The following is a 20,871-nucleotide window of genomic DNA, read 5'->3' on the forward strand; positions in this document are numbered from 1 at the left end:
ATAAATAGTAATACAACATAAACTTTTGTATGTATTTATTTTTTCCATTAAATTCAGACCTTTTTAAAAACAGGAATTGGCTTCACTAGTTTAAATCACTGTGGGTTTCCGCTATAATCCCAAACATTGGACAAAAGCAGGTTCAAATACACTATTTGAGTCATTATTTAGTAGCAAATTGCTCCTTAACCACATACCTTTTTTTTTTTTTTTCCTGGAAGCCATCACCGAGCTCCACTGGCATTATTCTGACAAGACCCATAAAGTAAAGGGAAGGAAAAAAAAATAAAAACAGCTCTTGCTTTTGGCTCCCGGGGCAGATGAGTAACACACCCCACTGTGACGCTGGAGCTGAGTTTCAACCTGCTCTTCTGCTCTCTGCTATGCGCTGCTTATCAGACACTTTGTTCCTGACAGCTGTTCTGGAAACATCTGCTCTGAGCTGCTGCTGCTCACCTTCTGCATTAATTACATCTGGATCCTCCTTCCCAGTGGAGCCTTTTATAAAATCCCTGCACAGGTAAGTAAACCGTCTCTCTGTATCTTTTGATCTATTTGTTTTTTTTGTATGTGTTTTTTTCTCGTACTCTATTTGAATCCTGTTTGTTGTTTCCTCTCATTGCAGACAATGAAGCCGCTGATCTGTGTCCTGGCCAGCTTGGTCTTCTTGGCTCCCCTGAGGCTCGTCTCCGTCCCCTGGCTGTCCGGCCTGATTGCAGGGCTGGGCGTCCTTGTGGTCTGGACGGGGTCCTGGAAGAACATTCGCGTTGCTGCGTGCACCATCAAGAGAGACCTGATGTATGCGAGTATTGTGTTGTGCACGTCTTACTCCCGTCCTTTCTGACTTTCCGACGCTCCCTCAGTTTTTGTGCCCCCTCTTTTCAACAGGTGTCTGGCTGCCATTGCAAAAGTAAGGCTTTCCATGCACAGAAACGTGCGAAACAGAAGAACCGTCCCTGCCTTGTTTGCTCAGACGGTGCTGCAGCATCCAGACAAACCCGCCTTGATCTTTGAGGCCACAGGAGAGGCGAGGAAAAACATTTTGAAACTGGTGCAAAATCCACAAAACGTCTGAGTGAAACTTATTTCCTTTCCCGTGTGCATTTCCTCCAGGTCTGGAGTTTCAAATCCCTGCAGGAGCGATGCAACGCCGTGGCTCACTGGGCTCTAGCCCAGGGCTGGGCTGAGGGGGATGTGGTGGCCTTGTACATGGAGAGTCATCCGCAGGTGGTCGCCCTGTGGCTGGGGCTGGCCATGGTGGGTGTGGAGGCCGCGTTCATCAACCACAACCTTCGGCAGGAATCGCTGCTGCACTGCGTTGGCGTGTCCGGAGCTCGGGCCCTGGTGTTTGGAGCCGAAATGACTGAAGGTGGGAGGCAAAGCGACACGCACCCGACCCAGGATTACAGCACCTCTTTCTATTTGCTAAATGCCAAAAACTGTAAAAACTATTTTAGAGAGAAGTTTGTTTTTGCACTACTTTTTTCACAGTTAAATACTACAAGATTACAATTCATTTTTTTAAAACAAAAACCCAGGGAATGACTTCAAGGCTTTCTAACTGATTCATTTACAGACTTTGAATTAAAGGGACACACACCTGCTGGAGGCAGCGCCTCAAACACACTTCTCCTTTGGCTTAATGGAAACCTTAAAAGCAATCAAGTTATCAGGAAGAGAACTGTGAACCATGAAGCCAGGGGAATAATTGCAGAACGTGCCACAAATGTTTGTTCAAACAAATGCAATCCGTGAGCCGGACATAAAAATGAGCACAACATAGAAATCCACCTGAAAATAGAAGCAAAAAGACGCCAAACCCTAAGCCATCCCAACAGTGAGGTAAGGTGGTGGCAGGATCATGTTATGTGGGTCGTATGCAGCAGAAGGAGCAGGGAACACGTAAAACATAGATGACATCATGAAGAAAGACTATTGTGTGAAAATACTGCAGCGAAAAAAAAACTTTATAAAAACCTCTGTTTTTATAACGCCCAGATCTCACTCCTATAATCTGAGAGCAGAGCTGAAAACGTGTGTGTGTGTGTGTGGGTGTGTGTGTGTGTTGGTGTGTGTGTGCATGCGTGTGTGTGTGTGGGGTGTGTGTGTGTGTGTGTGTGTGTGTGTGTGTGTGTGTGCGTGTGTGTGTGTGTGTGTGTGTGTGTGTGTGTGTGTGTGTGTGTGTGTGTGTGTGTGTGTGTGTGTGTGTGTGTGTGTGTGTGTGAGAAAGGCCAACTGCAAACTTCACTCAGTTTTGTCAGGAGGATCGCTCCAAGATTCACTAAAAGGCAATTCTAATAAATACTTAAGAAGTGTAAGTTAGCGTCTTTATTTAGATTAAAAAAAAAAAAAACTAATATATTCTGTCAGTGTTTGTTCTTTCAGGAATGGTTTTGGTTTTTGAACCAACCCACAGCAGAATTGTCTCAGTCTGGTTTCATGAAGGAAGGAGGTTTTGTGTTCCCTGATATCAGAAATGCAGGGAGCATTTCTGATATCTGATGTCTGTTTGCATGAGCGGGAGCTCAATGCTGCAAGATGCTGATTAACATCTTATTCAATTAGAATAGGATCAAAAAGGTCATTAATTTCACTAATTTGGCTCTGAAATGAGCCTCGTTAGACTCACACAGGAGCAGTTCATCTGCAGGGTTTGCTCCTGCTGTTTTGGCTGGTTGTCAGCCAAAAGCATCACAAATTGACACAACCAAACAACTGAAACATGCCACTGCATTACGTATTAGTTTAACGTCATTAAAATGTCTATTTTGAGAGCGATCTCTTTGCCCTCTCCGCATTCCTATGACCCCCGTTTTTCTTCCAGCGGTGTCACAGGTGTCAGGGTCTCTGCAGCCCGGCATGACGCTGTTCTGCGCCGGCGATGAGGAGGATGAGGATGAGGAGCAGCGCCGCAGCTTCCGGGCTCGGAGTCTGGATGCCCTGCTGACCTGCTCGCCCGCTCACCCGCCCTACTACAAGCTGAGGAAAGGCTTCAACGGTAACACTCTGCAGCTTGTGTTGCGCCGATGCTTTGTGCACGTGTGTGTGTGTGTGTGTGTGGATGTGTGTGTGTGTGTGTGTGTGTGTGTGTGTGTGTGTGTGTGTGTGTGTGTGTGTGTGTGTGTGTGTGTGTGTGTGTGTGTGCGTAGCTGCAAAGTTGCGTTTCGTGTTTTTCAAAAATACTTTTGATTGCAACACGTCGTCTCAGCAGGTCTTTGCCTGCCACATTGCACTCTTTAACAAAAACGCGGATGCCAACTTCACCGTCGGTCTCCTGTGCGATGGCGCAACACTTTAAATGTCACTAAAAAGTAATTTTTCAATAATCACTCCAGACTGGCAGCGTCCCAGCGATTCAGTTCTGTTTCTGTCTCGGTTGCGGTCTCGCATTCCTGAGTGACTCTTCATGTCTTTGCTCGCTCGGCCTGTCAGGGGAGAAAGAAGAGCGTGTTTTGGCGCTAATGGGGGAACCTGAGTGCGTGTCATACAAGTAACAGCTCTGCAGAACGTGACGACACGCACCGGGAAGCATTTCTAACGTCTCCGCACATCGGGGTTTTCTGCTGGCTTGCAGACAGACTTTTCTACATCTACACGTCCGGAACAACTGGGATGCCGAAGGCGGCGGTGGTGGTGCACAGCCGGTGAGTTTGTCTCATGCAGTGTGGGGAATTGTTTGGTGCAGTTTGGTGAATTGTTTGGTGCAGTTTGGTGAAGTTGAATGTCCGCATGTCGCTCAAAAACAGGCAACAATGTTTGGCTCCTAAATGCAGGTGCAGCTGCTGAGCATTTTGACTCATTTTGTACCTCATTTTGAGTTCTCTGCTACTTTTCATCTTGGAACCATTTGGGCTTCGCTCAACCTCTGCGATGCAACCAGACTGGGGTCACGTTGAGCTTTTCAAAACAAAAGCCTTTCTTTGATGACCTTTAAAACAATAAATGAGGACATGATTACAATGATCATGTCAATATTATGACTAATATCCTGCAACCTTTACAGTACAGGGAGCCATTTTCTGTGAAGCAGAACGTTCTTTTTCTTTTGCTTTTGTCTGTTTGACATAAATAAACGAACAGCGTCCCCATGTTCAAACAAGGGAGTGGCGCCATCATGCTTAGGGAATGCTGTCGTCAGCGATGACTGGGACCCCATCAAACCCTCTGCAGTGTGCCACCGTAACGTGGCCAAACGAACTCAGAGGAACAAATGCTGATCGTCTCATCTTCTGCTCGGCAGCTATTTCCGCATCGCTGCCTCCGGTTTCCATTCGTTTGGCCTGCGTCCCGATGACATCCTCTACACCTGCCTCCCTCTCTACCACTCCGCAGGTAGGCGCCGTTTTTTTTTTTTTTTTTACTCAACAATGCATCTTTGTGTTTATTGCACCCTTTTAGGAAACTCTGCCATAAACCTGCTTTATTTTGTCCCGGCTTTCGCTCCTTACTCAACTTGTCTACCTGCTTACAGCCGTCTTATTTCATTTATTAGAGGAACAAAGATCTTTCTAAACCCCAGCCTGTTGTGTGAAATGCATTTCTCCCCAGGGCAGCTTTTGTCTCAGTCTATAAAATTACACATTTTTCCAAAAGTCTTGAGGATGACAAAGATGATTTTTGGCAAGCGCGAGATGACACTTTTTTACTGCCATTTCTGCCCAGTTATATTTATCACGCTGACATTAACTGAGGAAACTGAGACGCGCATCGGTTTAGATGTTTTCCTTGGTTGTTTCATGACCTTTTGGATGAGTTGATGCAATGATGACACTTTTAAAGATTCGCCATTTCCTCCATTTAGGGATAATGTCATTTTTTTTTTTTTGAGGTTCGAAAGGACCCGAGTGCAGAGCCAAGCTGTTGTTAAAGAAACAGTAACAGTAAGGAAAACACGGGGAATGCAGGAAAAGCCAGTCATAGAAGGCGAGCAGTGAAACGTAGGAATCCAGCAAGGAAACGGTGAAAAACCAGGAGCTTAACTCCTGAGGCAGAGAGGCGGAAACTCAGGACCAGATGAAGTAATCAGAGAAAGAGAGCAGCTGCAGAAAGGGGAAGACAGGGAGACTGAGGGAGAGAAGCTAATCAACACTCAAGGTGCAAAACTAAGTGCACACAGCAGGCGAATGCGACACAAATCAGATTTCTTTATTTTTTTGCCCATATCCAATTTTTTTCACGACGAGCTAAACGTCTCAATTTTGATCTTTTCACCCTCGTTCCTCCATCTCACACTCTCAAACTCTCGGGTTTGGCTCTTTGGTTGTTTTTGCTGAATGTGTTGTTTTGTTTGCACAGGGACCATCATGGGCGTGGGACAATGTTTGCTCTTTGGCTTGACAGTCGTAATCCGGAGGAAGTTCTCGGCCAGTCGCTTCTGGGACGACTGCGTGAAACACAACTGCACCGTGAGCTCTCGCCGCTGCCGCAAGCCGGACGATCGATTTTCTCCAGGCACGTCTGTAAGCAACTCGGCCAGATCTGCTGTGTAATTTGTCCCTGGTTGTGCGTCAAAACCCCCAGGTAATCCAGTATATCGGTGAGGTCTGCCGCTACCTGTTGGCTCAGCCTGTCCGCCCGTCCGAAGCTCGTCACCGGGTCAGAGTTGCCATCGGCAATGGCCTCCGTCCCTCTGTGTGGGAGGAGTTCGTCCGGAGATTCAAGATCCAAAGAGTGGCCGAGTTCTACGGTGCCACCGAGTGCAACTGCAGCCTGATCAACATAGATGGGAAGGTGTGCTTTCATGGAAGTGCTGAGAATTTAGATCAGGCCTCACAACCCAAATGTAGACCCAAACCCAATTTGGACTTATTCTTTTTTTACTGCTTTTGTTTTTAGACCCTCGTTTAAGTAAGTTAGTTTTTATTTAACATCCACCATGTCACTTCTTGAATCAGAGTCAGCCTTTGTTGTCATCATACAGAAAGAAGCACAGTCAAAATTGTTTCAGTGCAACCCGTCCAAAGAAGAAAATTAGACAAAAAACAACATAAGTCCTAGGCAGACAGGTGGCTGAGGCAGCAGCCTCTCATGACGGCTGCAGCCCCTCATGAGAGGCTGCAGCCCATCATGAGAGGCTGCAGTCCATCATGAGAGGCAGCAGCCCATCATGAGAGGCTGCAGCCCATCATGAGAGGCAGCAGCCCATCATGAGAGGCAGCAGCCCGTCATGAGAGGCTGCAGCCCCTCATGAGAGGCAGCAGCCCGTCATGAGAGGCTGCAGTCCATCATGAGAGGCAGCAGCCCATCATGAGAGGCTGCAGCCCATCATGAGAGGCAGCAGCCCATTATGAGAGGCAGCAGCCCGTCGTGAGAGGCAGCAGCCCATCATGAGAGGCAGCAGCCCATTATGAGAGGCAGCAGCCCGTCATGAGAGGCTGCAGCCCATCATGAGAGGCTGCAGCCCGTCATGAGAGGCTGCAGCCCGTCGTGAGAGGCAGCAGCCCATCATGAGAGGCTGCAGCCCGTCGTGAGAGGCAGCAGCCCATCATGAGAGGCAGCAGCCCATCGTGAGAGGCAGCAGCCCATCATGAGAGGCAGCAGCCCGTCGTGAGAGGCAGCAGCCCGTCGTGAGAGGCAGCAGCCCGTCGTGAGAGGCAGCAGCCCGTCGTGAGAGGCAGCAGCCCGTCGTGAGAGGCAGCAGCCCGTCGTGAGAGGCAGCAGCCCGTCATGAGAGGCAGCAGCCCGTCGTGAGAGGCAGCAGCCCGTCGTGAGAGGCAGCAGCCCGTCGTGAGAGGCTGCAGCCCATCGTGAGAGGCTGCAGCCCATCATGAGAGGCTGCAGCCCGTCGTGAGAGGCTGCAGCCCATCATGAGAGGCTGCAGCCCATCATGAGAGGCAGCAGCCCGTCGTGAGAGGCAGCAGCCCGTCATGAGAGGCTGCAGCCCATCATGAGAGGCAGCAGCCCGTCGTGAGAGGCAGCAGCCCGTCGTGAGAGGCAGCAGCCCGTCGTGAGAGGCAGCAGCCCGTCGTGAGAGGCTGCAGCCCATCATGAGAGGCTGCAGCCCGTCGTGAGAGGCTGCAGCCCATCATGAGAGGCTGCAGCCCGTCGTGAGAGGCAGCAGCCCGTCGTGAGAGGCAGCAGCCCGTCGTGAGAGGCAGCAGCCTGTCGTGAGAGGCTGCAGCCCATCGTGAGAGGCTGCAGCCCATCATGAGAGGCTGCAGCCCGTCGTGAGAGGCAGCAGCCCGTCATGAGAGGCAGCAGCCCGTCGTGAGAGGCAGCAGCCCGTCGTGAGAGGCAGCAGCCCGTCGTGAGAGGCAGCAGCCCGTCGTGAGAGGCTGCAGCCCGTTGTGAGAGGCTGCAGCCCATCATGAGAGGCTGCAGCCCATCATGAGAGGCTGCAGCCCATCATGAGAGGCTGCAGCCCATCATGAGAGGCAGCAGCCCGTCGTGAGAGGCTGCAGCCCGTTGTGAGAGGCTGCAGCCCATCATGAGAGGCAGAGCGTGTCATGTTTAAGACATCCGGGATGTGAGCAGCTGCACAAACTGGGATACCCACAATAAATTAGCTTCACGGAAACGCTGTAATTTCTAAAAAAAAAAAAAAAAATAATAATTCTTAAATTTTTGCTCTAGAATGAGACGGTTTTTAGCTGTAGTGAGACTAGTGAATTTCACATGAACAAACTTCTTCATTGTGAACAATGAAGAAGAGTAGCAAAATTGTGGGGTTTATTATCGGAACGTCGACGTAGTTCTACGCTCATTTGCGATGGAGACGCATCTGCTGAAAGAATCTTGTTACAGTCTGAATAACCTCTGCCTCCTACTCACTGTCTTTATTTTCCTCAACAAGTTAAACTATCTGCTCCTCTGTTTAGAAAATAAGAATTCCTTGCTGAGTTCAAGAAATTCAGACGCGTGCCGTCTCACCCATCCAGGTGGGAGCTTGTGGCTTCACTAGCCGGATCCTGCCCAACCTTTACCCCGTCCGACTGGTCAAGGTGAAAGAGGATGAGAAAGAGCTGCTCAGGGATTCGCAGGGACTTTGCATACCTTGTCTGCCTGGTGACACAACTCTCTCACATACACACGCAAACTAAAAAAAGAAAGGTATCAAACAGGTGCCTAATGCACGCATCTGCCTTTGCCTCTGCAGGGGAGCCGGGCATGCTAGTGGGCCGCATCAACGACAAGGATCCGCTCAGGCGGTTCGACGGCTACGCCGATCAGGACTCGACCAATCAGAAAATAGCTCACCATGTGTTCCAGATGGGAGACTCTGCTTACGTCTCAGGCATGTTGCATGCGCTCCGCGTGTCAGTCTCTGAATAATAATGATGTCACATCTGGGCTCTGGTTTTCCAGCCTTGCCGTGTTCAGACAAAGGAGAGGCTTTTGTCTCCTCCAGCTTTCCTTCGGTGTAAGAAAGCTGGAGGAGACGTTGCAGCGACACACGCGGAGGTGAAAAGCATAAAAATGACGCAAGAACAAGTCGTCTGTGTTCTCCGATTGCTGGTCAGTTCAAGATAAGGCGGGCTTCAGCTCCCTGTGACAGGAAGAATAGAACATGTTTAATAATAGATTCTCTCATGGTGTTCCCCCCCTCTAAGATTTGGATATTTTTCTGACAAAGAAATGAAAGCTTATGGCTTGAAAAGAGAAAAAAGTACAACAGAAACAAAATCTGATACTGAACAATCTAGAAAAATCTAAGTATTTAATTCTACTTCTCAGTTTGTTAAGAGTGCATGGTGCCGTCTTGTCACTGTTTTCCCGATTGGCTCATTATTGCAGTGAAAGATCCAATCATGAACCATTTACCTCTGAGGCTTTTGGAATAAGAAAAATAAATAAATAGACACGCAGCATCGCAAAACCTTCCCTGTACTTACTCGTGGACATGATGTGCTTTCCCAAACCTCATCCTTTGTTCCACGTCCAAAGCCACCTGTGGTGTTTGTAGCTGAAAAGCTTATTTTTAGACTCAGCTAACCAAAACACAGGGTTCCAGCTGGAGTCTACTGCAAAGCTGAGCAAATCATCCCCTGCTAGCAATCAAAAGTTGGGCTTTTCTAAATTGTTGAGTCCGACACTAAAATGTGATCCAATGCCAACCATATACAGGGTCCGAATGTATGATATCAATACTGATTTCGATACTTTTTATTCAAGTTTTATGTATGATCAAACTTTCTGACCTCTGAATTGTTTTTGTTCAAAAGTTGGACAGAATCTGGACGAGGTTTATAGATTTCTACAAAATACTTTAATGACTTAATAACATGATTTGTATCGATAGTATCGATCCAATACAGATACCGACTTGGTATCGATATTTTCCATCGATCCACCCACTTTTACCCTGTTATTTCAGAAGGATAATTATCTTTGATTCCTACTTCATGGATGAAATTCCTGATTCCTTCTTCTCCACCTTTGTGTTTTTTGTCCATCAGGCGACATGCTGGTGATGGATGAATACGGTTACATGTATTTCAGGGACCGCAGCGGGGACACGTTCCGCTGGAAGGGGGAGAACGTCTCCACCACAGAGGTGGAGGGGGTCCTCAGCGGGTTGCTGGGACACACTGATGTAGCCGTCTACGGAGTGTCTGTTCCAGGTACGGATGAGATGGAAAAACACACGCACACACACCTACAAATGAACCCAAACCTGAAAACTCAAGAGCCTCCTGTGTTTGCACAGGCGTGGAGGGCAAGGCCGGCATGGCAGCCATCGCTCACACGGGAGCCGGTTTGGACCTTGATGAGTTTTTGAGCGCCGTACAAAAACACCTTCCCTCCTACGCGCGACCCGTCTTCCTGCGACTCGTGCCATCTGTGGACACTACGGGTGAGGCCGCGACTCAAGGACTCAAACCTGCTTTGACAAGAGCTGAAATACAAACATGTTTTTTTTTTTACCTCCCCCCTGTTTTTCCTCTCAGGTACATTTAAAATTCAAAAAACACGTCTGCAGAAGGAAAGCTTTAAGCCACAACACTCGGGGGAGCAGATCTACTTTCTGAACAGCCGGGCTGGACGCTACGAAGCTGTTAGTGATGAACTCTGTAAAGCGATCGTTGAGGGCAAAGTTTCTCTCTGAGACGAGAGGACACCCACGGAGCCTGCTGCATATTTTATTACTATTTTTTTTAGAAAACTTCATTGTATGTTGGAAACCTTGTTGATTTTTCAAATAAATGTTGTTTATAAAATGTTTGAGTAACTTCTTACATCTTAAAGCACATCAACTAAAGATGTCTAGATAGGAGGCAAGAATAAAACCATATACTCTATAGGATAGTTGTGTTAAAACTATACATACTATACTATAAAACTTAACTTCTGAAAGCAAAACTCCAGCTGTGCGTTGTATTAGTTATTGAAACATTTAAATACAACTAACCAGAAAGTATGTTGTACTTGTAATTTACTATAAATTAGAAAATATAGACTAAGTTGTAATTTTGTTTTTGGGTAAAAATGAAATTTTGCAACAGTAAAAATACATAACATTTAATTGATGGACATGAAAAAGCAATCCGCCCGTTGTCCCAGCAACCTACATTTCATCCAGTAGTTTTACTGCAGAACAAAAAAAAAATATTATATTTCCACAATGTAAAATATTGCACCTAAATTTATTTTATTAGATTTGTATAACTCTTTTTTTTTCTTTTGTCACACTGTTTGCACTTAGATTTATTTGAAGTTTCCATGATGAGTGACGGTGAGGAAAATTTTATTTCTATAGCACATTTTCAGCAACAAGGCAATTCATAGTGCTTTACATGAAGTAGAGGAAATACAAACAAAATAAGAACAAAAAGTACTCCATCATTTATGAAGCAGCAGGGGTTTCTCTGGATTCTTGTTCTGATAAAACTAGATTAAAGGTATAAAACTACATATGTGTTCTCCGTTAGTAATAAGAATAAGTTGTTAAACTAGCCGGTGCCGCTCAGGGCTTTGTTCAGTGAAACATGGTAGCTCACCTTAAACCTGCTCTTTCTGCTCTGCTTCTTGACAATATTTCTGGTGTTTGGCGTCTTCTCCTTTCCTTCAAGATTTTCTGGTTCCTCCTTTTTGCACAAAACAGCGGGGTCCGTTTCGCTCGCTGTATTTGTTGCGGTACTTTTCTCCGTGGGAGAGTTGCCTTCCGGGGGCCGATCCTCCGAGTCCACGCTGATCTTTACTCTCTGTTCCAACACTGTGACACCTCCACCTGCGGACGACGACTCAAAGTAAGGATAGACTGCTTCCGTGAAACAATGCGTGAAGGTAAAAAGAGGCGCATCCTTGTCAGCATCTACAAATGTCACCGTCCCTCCTTCAAGGTCCAATTTTATTCGGACTGTGTTGAGGTGGCGCGAGCCGCCGACGTCGAGGGTTTGAGTGGGAGTCGTGAGAGCTTGGTACTCTCCATCCTTGAGCCTGATGCACCAGAGTCCGGCTTCTGGGAATGCATCACATGCGGTGGTTTTCAGCGCTGACAGAACAGCTACACCCACTGTCCAGCTGTCGGTCTCCCCAACCTGAGAGACGAAAGATAAACCTTTAACCTGAAATTTCGGAAAGAATCGTTATTTCTTGAGATCATCTAGTTGTTCTCCTGGTTAACACTTCACTTTTTGGTACAAAGTCTTTATTTTCTGGACTTTCTCAATTGGTAAAATGTGCTCCAGCTTCGGGGCGGTGTGCCGCAGGGTCGTATGCTGGACCCCCTGCTCTTTGCACTTTGCAACAATGGCTGTATTCCCATCAAAACGCTTAAATAAATAGGGTTTATTTTAGGGTTAACAAGGTGTGCAAAGTTTTACGAAACAATTTGGCTCAGAAGCTGGCAGTGAAATGTTTCTCCTGATTTTGAACACCGACTGGAGATCTTAGGACCTCAGGAAAAGAAATGGAATGTTGCATTTTGAGAGTTACATTTACATACCCACCTCTTCCGTGCTTTCAACACATTGAAAGTTGTATATAATTTAAGTTTTTAAACGAGATGACTTCCCTCAGAATCTGTTAATTAGTTTCTATAAATGTCCTCCTGACAAACAGCCTGGTGGCTTAATATTCCAGCTGCACCAAAGACTCCTCAAAGCTTCTCCAGCTTATGATAAAATCAGGAAGAGGGAATGATCAGAACGGAGTTACAATGAGGTGAACAGCAACACAGGATGTGCGCGGAAAATATTATCAAAGACGTTTTTTTTAAACGAGATAAAACCTGTTCCAGCTCCTCCCATCAGGGCAGATGTTACAGATCAATTATGTTCCTACAAAAACAACTTCTCCTGAACTCCCATGAATTTATTCAACACTGACTCTCCTTCCTGCTGAGTAGGTGAACCATGCATGTAAAAGCACTGCATGTTTAGTCAAAGCCATCTCACATCTGTTACGCCAAATAATTCCCTAATTCTGACAGATTTGAATTTTTGCCGACATTTTTTGATCTTTCGTTAACCGTGTTTTAATGTTCTCTTCTTTTCTGGTTTCATTTTGTATTTCTTTTTCTCTTCTTTTTCTAATGTTGCTTTTATGTCCATCCATTTCATTCTCATGCTTCTTTGGACTATCAGAGAAACAATCTCATCAATGAAAGAAATTATCTTGGAAAAAAAAAAAAGAAAAAGATGACGCACCTCTCAGGGGTTGCATGTTGGGATATCTGTTTGTTTTTTCAAAGACAGGACATTTAAGTACTGTTTGCTGCGGATACCTTATCAAAGTATAGGGTTTATTTTAGGGTTAGCAAACCCTAAATCTTTAAGTCACAATATGTGGCTGTGGTGAAAGAAGTGAACGAAAAAAGAGTGAAAAATCATCGAATGTCGAAAGGAAAACTTCTATCAGCTACTGATCAAATAGAAGCTGTTTAAAAATGTTATCATACAACACATCAACTGTACAAATTAAGTACAGAAACACACAGTTTTCACCTTCATAACCTCATCATTCGAGTCATTTTTTGCCAAAAGTGATTTTTAAGTTTATTTAGCTCGTAGTGGAAATGTGAGCTTTTACATCCCTGAGTGAAGCTTACATCCCCATGTTCTCCAAGTCAGACAAAACTGGTGTCGAACGTTTTTGCAGCAAACACTTTCATTTGTGCCGCTATCATTTTAAAAATATTAAGAAAAGTTATCAGAGGTCAAAGGTCACGCAAGCCCACCCACCTTCTTCAAACCGGAAATATTTGGTGTCAAAAAACTCGACTGTGTTTGTGCTGCTATGGCTTTTAAGATATTAATGAAAATTGAAAGGTCAACCAGCCTTTTGACCTTTCGAAAAATGACTTGTAAGACTTTATTCATATCCTCAAAGCCAAAGCAGCACAAACAAAAACTTTTGCCGCACAAACCAATCCGCTCAAACGTAGTTGAGTCGATGAACACCAATTTTATCTGATCTGAAGAAAGTAGAGAAAAAAGGGGAGGGAGGCTGGTTGACCTTTCTTGACCTCTGGGAACATTTCTTAAGGTCTTTAAAATGATAGCGGCTCAAACGAACATGTTTGCTGCACAAACGTTTGACAGCAGTTTTGTCTGATTTGAAGAATCGCTCAGCTTCACTCAGATTATACATGCATGTAGGTTACGGTATGTAGACACCTCCATGTCCCAGCAGTGCACCCCGGTACTAAAGCCCTCTCCTGCCAGGATGCCGGGACGAGGGCGGAGGTGTTCAGGCTCGTTCGTAAGCTGCTCTGCAGTCAGCCGGGGTCCAGCGGCGACATGGAAACGCCTCAGCTCTGAAGACGACGGCCTCACAGCCCGGCCTGCTGTTCCGGGATCCAGAGTCACCGGAGCTGGAAGACGTCGGGTATTAAACAGACATCAAAGCGGGAAAACGGAGCAGAAAGTGCACACGCATGAGGAGGACACTAACTATAGGGGGCGATTTGTTTCATCTTCTCCCAAACGGCGTATCGGAGGTTGCCTAAGTGTTTTGCCACGTTGATTAAAGGCCTGTGAATCATCCCTGGCTTACCGCACCCTGTGCTACAGTGAGTAAACATGGACAAAAGACCAGATGGTTGTGATTTTTTGTTTTTGTCGCTTATATGGATCAACAAAAATGATAAATCCTCATACCTACTCATATCTTGGTATTCCTGTGAAACACAATTGATTTGAGAGAAATTCCTTTTTATTTTTCAGTAATTTTTTAACTGCTAGAAAAAAAAAAAAAAGAAGAAAGAAAAACAGAAAACACAATTTGATGACGTAACCTGTAAATATTTGGTTCCGTCTCCCCCGGCCTGGAGCTCCCGTTCAGTCAGCCGGATCTTGTCCTCCAGGGATGATATCACCTCGTTTAGTTGGTTTATCCTCTCCGCGGCCTTCCTGCTCTTCTCCTCCTTCTCCTCCATCAGCGCATGAAGTCTGGCTGCTTCCTCCTCTCTCAAAAACCGATGAAGCTTCTCAAATTCTTCCTTCACAATCTCCTCTGCGAGGTGGGAATCACTCTTTTGAAACAGATTTAAAAAGTTAAACTTATTTACACTCACAGCCAGACGAAGAGACGTTTTGTTTTACTGTTGTTAGATGCACCTGGTTGCACTTGGATGTTGTTCTGCAGGCCTGCATTACGTCCTCGAAGTTTTTAATCTTGGCGTCTAATCCAATTAGTGATGTTTTAAGCTCCTCCTAGTGTTGGAAAGGAGAATAACTTTAAAACCGGGCTTCATGGAGCAGAATCCATAGTTAACTGATGAAACCATAAAAAGATGGTGATGACATCCTCGTGGAGCCAAGTTTTTAGCAAAGACAACCACTTGGATTACCGGGCAAGTACAATTTGTGAAGAGTCTCTCATAGTGAATCAGGACCATGTTCAATTTAAACAAGGCAGCGTCTGTTTGGAGAAAAAAATGCATTTTTACCAGAAAATTTATGGAGGCCTGTAAAGAATCCTCCTTGTTTACACATCTGCCGGATGTGGCTTCAGGAAGCAGGCGGAGGAAAAAGTACACAACACTCGGAGAGGGCCTCAAGATGGGGAGGGGGAGCATACAGATCCTGTAAAACTCTGCACTTCTGGCAATTCTTGACAACTTTTGCGAATTTTTGGTTTTGACTTTCTGGCGTCATGGCTTCTATGACTTGGGACACCAGTGATCAGACATTCTGGTTGGCAGTCAACTGGTGTCCATGAGGGGAAAAGTCAATTCATGCCAGCTGCTCTGCTTCTCAGCACTTCATGATCCGTTTTATTGCTTTCTGGGGAAAAGTACAGTCCGTTTCCATTTCAATTAAGTTTATTTATTTTTTTTTTACTTTTGGGATATTGTCAAAGTAAAGGTGTAAGATAAAGACTGACACATAGTCTAGAATAAATGCAGGGGAAGTCACATTTAATGTCATGTTGAGGTAAAAAAAAAAACCCATAAAATGAACTCGTCTTTTATTTCAGCAGCCTAATCTCGAAATAAAAAAAAATAAAAAAAACATTTTCTAGTAACTTTTATCAATAGCAATTAACTTTTTATTTTCCTGGGGTATATATGTCAATTAACAGGATAGTTAGGCTTCCACAAGGACACAAGAGCAGGCAAGGAATCAACAATCAAACGGCTCGTCATCGAAACCTCCTCATATCCACGATCAGAGCAAATTGCTGTGTCATGTTTTCTCCAGTGTGTTGAGGAAGCATGTCCTGCTTGCAGTGAAGAATTGCCACTTTTATTTTTATGTAGCTCTGCATTTTATCCCAGAATCTTTTTTAATGTTATTTAACGGCCTTTAACACGCTGAGCTGCTCATATCTTATGGAGCGAAAATAGTCTCAAAGCATGTGTAAAAGTAAATTACTCCATCAGAGAGCAAAGGCTGCAGGTTTAGCCTCTACTTACTTCAGAGGGCAGACCACCAGGACGCTCCGCCCTCGTTTCTTGGTTCCAGCCGGCGAACCATTCCGCCACCCAGTGGCCATTTTTCAGACCACTTAGTCGCCTGTACCGCTCAAAAATGCACAATATGTCCATAAATAATTTTGGGATATTATAAGGAAGTTCTGAGATGTACCGTTTTCCACCGAACTGACGTATTTGCCACTTCGGCACAAACACAGTGAAACATTTAGAGGATAAAAACACTAGACTCAAATGACCCAGCTTTCTACTACCATGTAAACGCACAATCTACGCACAAATCTGGGAGCTCCGGAAGCGTGAAATGAGTCTCAAATATACTTGTGCACTCGTAACCGGATCTATGCGTAAATTCAGTTTTGTGTGCGTGTACCAGGTGTCTTGTGCGCATTCTTTTCAACATTTGTAGGCGTAGAAGCTTTATTTTATTTTTATGATTTACAACTCCAGCATTAGACACACACACAAATATTTTTACACATGCAAATATTTTTACACATGCAAGTACTTTTACACATTCACAAATAGTTACTTTACACTCGCACAGATATTCACTCCATAGAATTTTAACCAGGCCAATCAGCGAACAGAAGGAGAAGTTGTGAATGATGATATTGATTTTCAACGCTGTTTTACAATTGCAGCCTGCCTGTATTTTTAGCAATGACAGTAGAGGAAGTGAACAAAGCTTTTCAGAACGTGTTGGCCACGCTTTCAAATATTTAGTTAGCACTGACAGCCATCTCCATTCGGCTCTGCACTTCTCTCTTCGCATTGGAAGATGGCTCTTTGCAGCGATTAGGTAAAATTCAACACCTCAACCTAGTCCACGCCTCATTTCTCAACAGTGGAGAGTCCAGACCAGCTGTGCGAAGCAAAGCCTAGAACAAGGATCTGGTTTCTTACCAGGCTAGTATCATCCTGATTAGGGTGGGGAAGCCTGAATGTTTAAATGTTTCTGACAATTTAAACTTCCAACTCTATAGCTTCAACAAATTGTTTCTATTCCTGAAAGATTTATTTAGAATGCTTTCTCGTAAGCACACACCTTAGAGTATCAAAGGTCAAGTTAAAATGTACAACAGCACCAAAATTCCAGATTTCCTACCTTGCAGTCGATTGCGGCCTCCGCTGAAAGGTACACCCTGTGGCGTGCGTGGCTGTCAGCTGCACAGTGTTTACATAAAGGCTCCAAGTCATCCAGACAGAACAAGGACAGGTACTCCTCGTGTTCCTCGCAACATTCTGCAGATGCAAGCGGTGAGGGAAAACCAGTGTCTGCCTCTGATCCGAGCAGGGGTGAAGAAGGAGAAGAGGCCCGGTCACTCATGGCTGTTCTGACAGTTTAGTTTGTCAGAATGAAGCGGCGAGGGGGAAACTGGGAACTGGAGAATGGCAAATGGGAGGCGCACTCAAGCGTCCCGGTGTCAGGATTGCATGGTGGTTGGTTGGCATGCATCTGTTTAGAAGAAGTGAAGCTGAATAACAGAATATCTGCTTTCAGTCTTCTCATCTGACGCGTCTGTACTCGATGAAGCCGTGCATCGCCCAGCAGCGAAGGTCTGACTTCTTTAGAGCTGTGATTTATCAATGTTCACATTCCTAATCAAGACTTAGCTCCTTCCTTTTTGCGCCAACTGTGTCTGTGTCAAAGTAAAAGAAAAATAAACAGGTCTGAATACGAGTTATCAATTTTCCACCAGGTTGTAAAGTTACTTTAAGCGTACAAACCACATGACTGCAGATTTTGATGTGTAAAGCAAAGAGAAACTGTTAAAAGTTTAATTGTAATTCTCGTCATTATGATTCAGAGTGCGTCCTCCTCTTCCGTGACTGTCGATCAGAATCTGATCGACAGTCAGCTGCTGTGAAAAGATGGCTTTTCACAGAGGTCGGCTGGTCATAAAGTTCTGCTGTTTGACATGCAACTCCTCTGTGTGGATCCAGTTTCGTTGGCCTTTAACACTCTGAGCTGCTCAGATCCTGAACTCATGAGGCAGATCAGTTTCATGCCATTCATATTTCTTTGCTCGTGTACGTCAACCGTTGACCAGGTTCAGGTGAAATGTAGTAAATGATTGGGGCAAAAATGGTGTCTTTCATCTTTTTTGTTTTCTACCATATATATATATATATATATATATATATATATATATATATATATATATATATATATATATATATATATATATATATATATATATATATATATATATATATATATATATATATATATATATATATATATATATATATATATATATTATATATATATATATATATATATATATATATGTATTTTTTTTTTGCAGAAGAGAGACATGTTTAAAGGCACATTACAATTAACATGAGTGACCATAAAGCCACCCTTGAAAGTGTATCAAAATAATAATACACTATCTAAATTATTAGATAGCGAGTAGATAAAATATAGATTTTTTTTATTTGATTTTTGAAGATATTTTTTGTAAAATGTGTGAAACCTCAAGCTTTCTGGGGGAACATTGAGTCCCACAAGTTGACTGCCTTCGAAGTCAATTAGTTATTTTAATTTTACTTATAGAGCACATTTTATGCCATAAATATGTTTAAAAGAAAATGTAAAGATTGAGGCAAGCAATGACAATAACATATCAAGCACATCTTTGAAACATGTATGCCCGTTTTGATGCGCTCCCTTTGCTGAAAGCTGCAGATCGTCTCTTGTGACGGCATCGACTCAAACTGAATTAAAGTAGAATAAGCTGGTCTGTCTTCAGTATGGTTTTCAAGAGGTTTTGCATTTTGTAAAATTGTGCAGGAAAATTTCATGTTTCATTATCCTGCTATTCACTGTCTACTTGTCAACGAGGGAAGAAAAACTGTGCGGTAACAGATTCCAGAGCAAAGCAGATGGTTTGGAGAAGTTCCAAAATAATTTTCCTCTTGGAAACTTCAACTTTCGTTTCCTTTGACTTCACGCTTTCCAGTCGAACAAATCAGATTCTTTGTGTTCTGTATTTTTGACCCACTGATTTTTAACAGAGCGTGCTACTGACATCCTGGGTAATCTGACTCCTCTCTGTGAGCATCATTACTGCTCTCATCTGCTGGAATATTTGAGGAGGAAACACACAGTCCTCTGAGCCCCGCCCTCTCATTCTGTATGCCGAGAGTCAGGAAATCAAAAACAAATCCCTATGACTCATAAAACTCAACAATGGCACTGGTTCAGGACGCCCCGGCTGACAGGATTATCATAGAGGGGACTTTGCCTCAGTGCGTGGTTGGGATCTGGTCACGTCGCCACCTGCAGGTCAGCAGCGATGCTGCAGTGGGAAGTCGTAACGCCAGAGAGGTTGAGAGTGGATCTGCATTTGGTTCTTCCACTGAAGCTTCATCCAGTGTCTTCAACGTTTCAACTTTGAACACATCACGTGTTTAAAGGTGGATGGAGCTTTCTGGTTGTCACGTCTGCACCTCCGTACCTGAACATTGTGCGTTAAGTGTGTGACATGAGCCAGCACATTAGTGATCGCCTTCAAAACAGATAAATGTGCAGATTTATTATTTTAACCGATTAGTATGATTTTTTTGTGTGTGTGTTTTAGGTAAGTCAGAGGACAGACTGGCTATAGGGACTACAGAGCTTCCTGTCGTCAGAATCCTTTCTGTAACTCAGCGCCTGTCTGGCTATTAGCTCTTGTGAAGAACAAACCTGCTGGGCAAACATACCACAAACACGACATCAAAGCTCCGGTATGGGCGGCTCCCTCATCTGTTCCAGAACACATTTGATATTCATCTCATTTATCCTCCATGTGTCTTGCTTTTGCCCGGTGCGGTTCAGCGCTCCGGTGTGAAGACTCACTGGAGTCCACACACCAGACTCTAGTGAGTCTACAGATTATGTCAGAATCTGTAAAGATTATGATGCCGTGCTTGCCCTGGAAAAACTCAGAGGACAAATTCAAACTGAAGCATGTCCAGTTAGTTGTGGAGATGAGCTCTTATCAGAAACGGAGACATTTTATATTTTAGGATGTTTACTGCCGTTTCATCTGGTTGTTATAGTTCATCCAGTTGGCTTCCTGGTGTTGATCTGGCTTTTGGCAGAAATCATGAATATAAAAAAAATAAGTTATCCTGCTTTATCCGTCCCAAAGCGAGCTTGCTGTGTGTTTTGGATTCAGTTAACTACTAAATAATCCACTGCTGTCTAAGTTTCAGCCTCCTGTAGCTGTTGTTCTGAGCTAAAGCGGAAGAATCGGGACTTAGACTATTGATTAAACTCAACTGCGTTAAGTCAACCGTCATGCAGCATTTTTTGGTTGAACATCCTACTTTGACTCACCAAAACATTTTTCAGTCTTTCAATTTGTGTCTTGTCTGACCATAGCACACATCAGCAAGGCTTGAAAGTTTAGAGTTTGAACAAGAGACGTCTTTCTTTGCCTTTCCTTACTCTGGAAACTTACGCTGGCGTTCCAGCAACCTTCAGTTCTTGTCGAGCTGACTTTGCTTTTTTTCTCTCCCATCTCTACCAACTTAGTCTTTAGACAGAGCCAGCTGGCTCGAGGTAGACAGGAAAAAAAACCTGCATTGTGACCTTTCAAACCAATTTTCTTTCATCCAAAGGAACATAGTCTGGGTCAGATCAGACAGTTGAAACATCTGGCGTTCTGGCTGGAGAAAGACTGAAACCATGATTAAGAACAGACTTTGGAATCAGTCTAACATTAATCTTGAGGAATGGCTTCCGGCATCAAACCTACTGAAGTTTGATGACATTTTTTACACTGTGTGTAAAAAATTTGGAAGGAACCAAATCGAAGGTCACCAAATCTGCCTGTATACAGAGCCGGTATCCATCTGCAATTATACCAAATGCTCATTGATAATCTCTACAGATTATGTCAGAATCTGTAAAGATTATGATGGAGATACAACTCCCTAAAGGGTGTTAGGTTGGGGATATTTGTACCTGTATTTATGGTTTTCCACCTGAGTGGTGTAAAGAAAATGACAAATTTACAATAAAGTATTCTCACTTTTTTTTTAAAATTGTTTGTCAA

General features: G+C 44.2%; 2 protein-coding genes across 4 annotated transcripts; one reads left to right on the top strand and one right to left on the bottom strand.

The window, feature by feature from the left end:
- Window positions 1–396: 396 nt before the first annotated feature.
- On the top strand, window positions 397–10,151 carry LOC129367301 (long-chain fatty acid transport protein 1-like). 2 transcript variants are annotated; one of them, XM_055041649.1, is made up of 14 exons: window positions 397–520; window positions 626–798; window positions 889–1,027; window positions 1,114–1,369; window positions 2,825–2,998; window positions 3,575–3,644; window positions 4,241–4,332; window positions 5,296–5,405; window positions 5,521–5,730; window positions 7,878–8,004; window positions 8,096–8,233; window positions 9,396–9,560; window positions 9,647–9,793; window positions 9,888–10,151. In XM_055041649.1, the coding sequence occupies exons 2-14, from the start codon at window positions 629–631 to the stop codon at window positions 10,043–10,045; spliced, it is 1,956 nt and encodes a 651-aa protein (XP_054897624.1). In that variant the 5' UTR covers window positions 397–520; window positions 626–628; the 3' UTR covers window positions 10,046–10,151. The 2 variants fall into 2 exon arrangements, with proteins under 2 accessions (XP_054897624.1, XP_054897623.1); XM_055041648.1 differs by lacking the exon at window positions 9,888–10,151 and having other exon boundaries at window positions 430–520; window positions 9,439–9,560; window positions 9,647–9,755.
- A 516-nt stretch (window positions 10,152–10,667) lies between these two features.
- Window positions 10,668–17,248, bottom strand: LOC129367302 (E3 ubiquitin-protein ligase TRIM35-like). Of its 2 annotated transcripts, XM_055041651.1 has the most exons (7): window positions 16,926–17,247; window positions 14,499–14,594; window positions 14,177–14,413; window positions 14,040–14,059; window positions 13,834–13,946; window positions 13,557–13,753; window positions 10,668–11,477 (listed from the first exon to the last, which is right to left on the bottom strand). In XM_055041651.1, exons 1-7 carry the CDS (start codon window positions 17,145–17,147, stop codon window positions 10,890–10,892), a joined length of 1,473 nt encoding a protein of 490 aa, XP_054897626.1. In that variant the 5' UTR covers window positions 17,148–17,247; the 3' UTR covers window positions 10,668–10,889. The 2 variants fall into 2 exon arrangements, with proteins under 2 accessions (XP_054897626.1, XP_054897625.1); XM_055041650.1 differs by having other exon boundaries at window positions 13,834–14,059; window positions 16,926–17,248.
- Between the last annotated feature and the right edge of the window lie 3,623 nt (window positions 17,249–20,871).

This window comes from Poeciliopsis prolifica, unplaced genomic scaffold (genome assembly GCF_027474105.1).
Source record: "Poeciliopsis prolifica strain line A6 unplaced genomic scaffold, Auburn_PproV2 SCAFFOLD016, whole genome shotgun sequence".
Lineage (NCBI taxonomy): Eukaryota > Metazoa > Chordata > Actinopteri > Cyprinodontiformes > Poeciliidae > Poeciliopsis > Poeciliopsis prolifica.

Coding starts and splice junctions, on each gene's coding strand:
- LOC129367301 (XM_055041649.1), top strand. CDS start 629: ATGAAGCCGCTGATCTGTGTCCTGGCCAGCTTGGTCTTCTTGGCTCCC. Junction 5,406..5,520: donor GCGTGAAACACAACTGCACC/GTGAGCTCTCGC, acceptor CAAAACCCCCAG/GTAATCCAGTATATCGGTGA. Junction 8,005..8,095: donor TTGCATACCTTGTCTGCCTG/GTGACACAACTC, acceptor TTGCCTCTGCAG/GGGAGCCGGGCATGCTAGTG.
- LOC129367302 (XM_055041650.1), bottom strand. CDS start 17,147: ATGAGTGACCGGGCCTCTTCTCCTTCTTCACCCCTGCTCGGATCAGAG. Junction 14,060..14,176: donor ACGGAACCAAATATTTACAG/GTTACGTCATCA, acceptor TGTGTTTCACAG/GAATACCAAGATATGAGTAG. Junction 13,754..13,833: donor GAAACAAATCGCCCCCTATA/GTTAGTGTCCTC, acceptor GACGTCTTCCAG/CTCCGGTGACTCTGGATCCC.